The sequence below is a fragment of the Leptonychotes weddellii genome, unplaced genomic scaffold (genome assembly GCF_054177405.1).
Source record: "Leptonychotes weddellii isolate Sample4059 unplaced genomic scaffold, ASM5417740v2 HiC_scaffold_10439, whole genome shotgun sequence".
Classification (NCBI taxonomy): domain Eukaryota; kingdom Metazoa; phylum Chordata; class Mammalia; order Carnivora; family Phocidae; genus Leptonychotes; species Leptonychotes weddellii.
In genome coordinates, this window is record NW_027681144.1 from 1 (window position 1) to 6,836 (window position 6,836).

General features: G+C 41.0%; 1 protein-coding gene across 1 annotated transcript; it reads right to left on the minus strand.

Annotated features, from left to right (window-relative positions):
• Positions 1-4: 4 nt before the first annotated feature.
• Positions 5-1,883, minus strand: LOC145718057 (protocadherin alpha-13-like; the record flags this gene model as incomplete). The annotated part of the gene is made up of 1 exon (XM_081809499.1): positions 5-1,883. A coding segment is annotated over exon 1 (1,329 nt), but the record flags the coding sequence as incomplete, so codon positions are not given.
• Positions 1,884-6,836: the final 4,953 nt, after the last annotated feature.

Sequence of the window (6,836 nt, forward strand, 5' to 3'; positions counted from 1 at the left end):
CTTCCACGGACACGCTGGCCGTGGCGGAGAGCGAAGGCGAGCCTGCGTCGCGTGCGGTCACTACTAGAGCATAGTCCGCCACGCTCTCTCGGTCCAGGCCGCTGTCCAGCACCAGCGAATAGTAGTTCTTGAAGGTGGACACCAGCTTGAAGGGGACATGGGGTGTTAGTGAGCAGGTCACCTGCCCGTTGGCGCCGGAATCACGGTCGGACACGCTGATCAGGGCGATGACAGTGCCCACCTGAGCATTCTCTCTCACGGGGAGCGACAGAGAAGTGATGGTAATTTCTGGGATGTTATCATTTATATCTAGTATTTCTACCAAAACGGTACAATGACCTGCCATTGGAATATTCCCCTTGTCTATTGCCTCCACCGATATTTCATACAAATTATTTTCTTCGAAATCTAGTTTACGTCTTGTTCTAATTTCCCCACTGTTGGGATTTATGATAAATGCATGCAACACCGCAGGCGATACAGGCTTTCTAAATGAGTAGATTATGTCTCCATTCGTACCATCATCAAGATCTGTGGCATTTAGCTTAATCACTAATGTTCCGTTAAATGCGTTCTCTAACACTGTCACTTTATAAATATACTGGTCAAATTCTGGGGCATTGTCATTCACATCCAAAACTGTAATCAACAACTGAACTGTGCCGGTCAGCTCCGGTTTACCCCCATCATTGGCTGTCAATAATAAGCTATGCTCCTGAATTTGCTCTCTGTCCAGTGATTTCCTCAATACAAGTGACAACGAAGACATTTGTTCACGATTGTTTTGTGTGTCCAAAGCGAAATACTCGTTGGGATCAATTCGGTAGATCAAGGCCGAGTTTACTCCGATATCTGCATCGGATGCGCCATCTAGTGGAAACCGAGTTTCTGGGGGTCTAGATTCTGCAATGATTATTCTTTTCTTACTCTCAGGGAACACAGGCGGGTTGTCGTTAATGTCCTTCACCTCCACCTCCACGTGGAAAACCTGCAGCGGCCTGTCCACGATCACCTCCAGGTGGATGCTGCACTCCGCGCTCCGCCCGCACAGCTCTTCCCGGTTGATCCGAGAATTCACAAACAAAATGCCATTCTGCAGATTTACCTCCAGAAGGTCCCCGTGGCCTTTGGACGCCACCCGGAACAGGCGCGGCACCAGCTCCGCCAGCTCCAGCCCCAAATCCTGGGCGATGCGGCCCACGAAGGTGCCGTGTTTGGCCTCCTCCAGGACTGAGTAGTGAACCTGGCCACTCCCTGCTTTCCAGGCTGGGAGAAGCAGAAGCGACAGCAGCAGACTCTGGGCTCCTGGGCCTCCTCTCCAGGAGAACAGCATGGTACACGCAAAAGGATTCAAAGATATCTGAAGTATAAGTTATACCTTACCGCAAACTGACTCTTCACGGGCTCTGGGGGAGGATTCACTAGAGGTTTCCCATTATCTGCCAAATTTTCTGCAGGAAGGAGGAAGCGAGGGCACTTTCTGGGAAATGTTCTCAGTGAAGAGCGACACCATGTGCATGAATGTGTAACTGTAAAAATGATTAGGTCTTCACATTTTCCATTGATGTAGAGGGTTTTTTTGTTTTTTTGTCATTTCGTGATTTTTTTTTTCATTGCAAACACGTAATTGAAGATTAAATGTCTTTCTTTCCAGAAACAGTAAATCACTGTATTCTGCTCTGTATAGGATGCTAGTTGAGAATTGGTTGAGTTCCATTTTGCCACAAATATATTTTTGCAAGGGTAAAACTTTCATGCAGAGGTTTTTTTTAAGATTTTATTTTTAAGGGGCGCTTGGGTGGCTCAGTCGTTAAGCGTCTGCCTTCAGCTCAGGTCATGATCTCAGGGTCCTGGGATTGAGCCCCGCATCGGGCTCCCTGCTCCGTGGGAAGCCTGCTTCTCCCTCTCCCACTCCCCTTGCTTGTGTTCCCTCTCTCGCTGTGTCTCTGTCAAATAAATAAATAAAATTAAAAAAAAAAAGATCTTATTTTTAAGTAATCTCTACACCCAATGTGGGGCTCAAACTCACAACCCGGAGATCCGGAGTCACATGCTCTACTGAATGAACCAACCAGGCTCTCCCATGCAGAATTTTAAAAGAGGAATATTCAATATTCACTTTTGGAAACCAGTCTCCAGTTCTGCCTAACTTTGGTGGTTTCGGTTGGGAATGTCTTTTTCCTGTAATATTTATTTAGAACTGCTCACACAACAGCTATTAACTCCAAATGGAAATATAATCAATTATAAGAATAAAACAGATGATTGTGGAAAATATTAATAAGTGATATACCAGATGTATAAATATACCATATGTGTAAATTCCCCCAAATATGCATGTGAAATGTGGATAAAATATTTGTATTTAAAGGAAGTGTCCTGCCAATGTGTGTATGAGTTTGTATGTGAGCATGTTTGTGCATAAACACAGTAATTTAGATCATTAAGATATAACAATGCTTTGAATTTTTCTTTACATAAAAGATGCCAAGAACTAGCATCTTATGTATTTGATGGAATTTAAATTAATACCAATAGGTTAAACTTCCCTCTTCTCTTCCCCATCCCTGGGAATAACTTTACTATCATTTCAATTGACTCTGATTTTCCAAACATCAACAGGTAAGCAGAGATGTTAACACATCTTTTTTTTTTTTTTAAAGATTTTATTTTATTTATTTGACAGAGAGAGAGAGAGACAGCTAGAGAGGGAACACAAGCAGGGGGAGTGGGAGAAGGAGAAGCAGGCTCCCGGCCGAGCAGAGAGCCCGATGCGGGGCTCGATCCCAGGACCCCGGGATCATGACCCAAGCCGAAGGCAGACGCCCAACGACTGAGCCACCCAGGTGCCCCGATGTTAACACATCTTTAGCAAGAAAGAAAGGAAGAGAATATTACTTTTACCTATTGCTACAACTATCTTTACCAAGCCACAAAGTTCCAGGCAAAATAGTGCTATGAAAGATATAGTACAGCTCCAATAATTATCTTGCCTGTCCTGTGCACAACTCTGTAGGAAATAATAGTTGAGTTCATTTCTGTGTCTTTGCTCATCTCTGAAAATTTGAGTAGAGTATTTGATATTCTCTTACCCCCATCCTCCTCTCCTGTTACATTACTTTCATTAACATAACTTTACTTGTATCAGGGAACAGTTCCTTGATTATTTGTAGTTGTTCTTGTCTATCAAGCTCTGCCTTATTTCCCTTTCCACTCCACCTAGCCTAGATTACAGAGTCAACTATGTGAAATATGTCAGACACTCCAAAAGCACTCACCTACTTCTATTACTCGTCTAACATTTTCTTTAGCTTCCAACACACAGCCTAACTATTCATTTTCTCTCTCTTACTTAGCTTCTCCATTTAGGGATGTTACTTAACCATGATCACTATATTCTCTACAAGTTTACTCTCACCTTTACCTTGATTTGGACTTTCAAATGAATTCCTGATTAACTCTTTCCTCCTGCATACAGAGATTCTTCCATATTTTCTTCTCAAATTCCCAACCTCATTTCCACCATTTTTTTCTCAGATAATTTACACAGAGAGATAAATAATCAGATATGAACTTGATGGCTCTCTTCTTGTATCAACATTTTTCTTTCCCTACTAAAGAAAAATGATCCCCACTTTTAAAGTCAACCCTATGCTCTTAAAATATTATTCTCTTTTCTACCGCTTCCATATTTTTCACCTTTTTTTCTGTTTTCAAGTAGGCTCCACACCAGAACTCACAACCCTAAGATCAAGAACCTGAGATCAAGACCCAAACTGAGATGCAGTCAGATGCTTAGCCAACTGAACCATCCAGATGCCCCCATATTTTTCACCTTCAGCTTCATTTTTAAAAAAGATTTTATTTATTTATTTATTTATTTATTTATTTATTTATTTATTTATTTAACAGAGAGAGCAAGAGAGATAGAGAGCAAGCATGAGCTGGGAGAGAGGCAGATAGAGAAGGAGAATCAGATTCCCCGCTGAGCCAGAAGCCGGGACCCTGAACTCGATCCCAGGGCCTTGGGATCATGACCTGGGTGGAAGGCAGACGCTTAACTGACTGAGCCACCCAGACGCCCCTCATCTTCATCTTCATTCTTAATCTGCCTGTCTCATCTTCAGTATCTCCTTTTTTACTTGCTTCTTTTCCTCACACTACAAAAACACTCATGTGTCCATATATATGTATATACATATGTTTTTTAATATATATACACACACATACATATGTACACATATTATACACACACACATTTAAATTTGCTACTTCTTGGGGGGAAAAGCTAGTTCTGTTTATCCCTTCTCTTCACCTCAAACTTCTAACAGTTACTTGATGTACTGCACTTTGAGTTTTATTTCAACTGTCTGTTGCATAGCCTTACGATTTTAAGCCTACTATAGTGGGTTGAATGGTGACTCCCCTAAAAGATATGCCCACAATCTTAATCCCTGGAGCCTGTGAGTATTACTTTCTGTGGCAAATGATGTGATTTAGTTTAGGGTCCGGAGAGAAGGAGTTTAGCTTGGATTACCCAGGTGGGCCTTAAAGTGTTATCACATGTATCCTTATAAAGCAAACATATGGATAAGTAGATATGCAGAAAGGGAGGCAATGTGACCAGGGAGACAGAGATTGGAGTCGTGTAGCCACAAGCCAAGAAATGCTGATAGCCATCAGAAGGTGCAAGAGACAACAGATTTTCCCTTTGAGCTTCAGAGGGTACAGCCCTGCCAACATTTGGATTTTGGACTTCTGGTCCCCCAAATTGTGGGAGAATAAAATTTTGTTATCTTAAGCCACCCAGTTTTTGGTAATTTGCTACAGCAACCTCAAGAACGAACATACCTATTCACCTAACTTCTTTACTTGGACACGTTGTTCTCATTTTTTAATCTCTCTTTTCTGATTCTATCCTTTCATAGATTTTTTTCCATAAGGGAATTACTCCCAAATCTAGATCTATAATCTCCCCTGAGTTCCAGACCTGTATTTCCAATCACAGTGGCATTCTTTTAGAATCACAAGAGTAACATTTTATTAAATGTTTCTCTCCATTTGCTAGCTGGACAAACATACACAAACTATTTCTTCAACTGTATTCTGCATCTTGGTTAATGGCAATCTCATCCTCCTAGATGACCAAACTAAAAAAGTTAGTGTCATCCTGTTATTTGTCTTTCTCTTATCATTTGTAATGAATCATTCATTATTAGGTTGCTTCTACTTTGCTAATGCTTTTTGTACATGTTTCTTTCAATCCATTTTGACTGTCATGATATGTCTCCATTACTTGATACCTAGAATATTATAAAAAATTCTTTACTAGCTTTCTTACCTTCAGAATCTCCCCTGTTCCATCCCTCAAGTACACATTCACTAGAGCAAACTCTGCTCATTTATTCATACTTATCTCTCCATCAGTAAAACCTTCCAGTTGAAAAGTTATCTATCTTTCAAGGCACTCTTTAGTAAAACATGCCTAATCTCTGGAGCCCACCCACACTTCTACCTTGTAGGGAATCACCTAGGTGGTTTATTTCAGTACTGTATATGTATTCAAAAATTGCTGATTGGGGGCGCCTGGGTGGCTCAGTCAGTTAGGTGTCTGCCTTTGGCTCAGGTCATGATCTCAGAGTCCTGGGATCGAGCCCCACATCGGGCTTCCTGCTCAGCTGGGAGTCTGCTTCTCCCTCTCCATCTGTCTCTGCCCCCACTCGTGCTTGCTCTCTTTCTGTATCAAATAAATAAATAAAATCTTTTTAAAATTATTGATTGAACATATGCTATATTCCATGTTCTAAAACTAGAGATATGTAAGACAGTAGTAGGCAAAGGCAGGAAAGTTTAATTCCTTCACTACTAGGCTGAAGGATTTAAGCCTTTATTCTCCAGTCAGAGAAGCCTCTGGGTATTTTTGTGGAAAAAAATTACAAGATAGAATATATACTAAATGCACTTTAAAAGACTCAACTGGGGGCGCCTGGGTGGCTCAGTCAGTTAAGTGTCTGACTCGGTTTCCACTCAAGTCATGATCTCATGGGTCGCAGGATTGAGCCCCCTCATTGGGTTCCGGGCTCAGAGGAGAGTCTGCTTGAGATTCTCTCCCTCTGCCCCTCCCCCCACTTATGCACGTGCACTCTCCCTCTCTCTCAAATAAATAAATAAATCTTTAAAAATAAATAAAAGATTCAACTGATAACAGTGTCAGAGCAGTACTGTGCCATGATGGATTTGGGATCCTCTAAAACTGAGTTTGGGCTACTTCTCAGTACCTATTTTTGTCTTAAGCTTCAGGTTTCTCATCGGCAAAGTGACTGTGATAAATACTGTACTCGCACCATAGGGCTGGGGTTTTTTTAAGGTTTTATTTTTAAGTAATCTCTACACCCAAGGTGGGGCTCCAACTCAGGACCCTGAGATCAAGAGTCACATACTCCACCCACTGAGCCAGCTAGGAGCTCCAGGGCTGATTTGATAACTAGATGAGATGCTGCAATTAAAGATCTTAACACAGGTCCTAGAAAATAATGGGATCAGTAAGTATTACTATATTTTATTGAATTCAAAAGAAGTCATTAATTCTAAGATGCACCATTACTTATGTGCTACCAGGAAAGAAAAACAGCCAACAAAATTATTATAAACCATCAATTACAAGATGCATCCTGATTCAGGTGCATATTATAACATTTTAAATATGAAATTACTTTATTATATTTCATGTAAAGGATAGTACAGTAAGCAGCCAATCTCACTTAAAAGAAAGAAGGCACTCTGTGTGAACAATAACAAAATTATTCCTTAGAATTAACAACACAATTTTTATTATT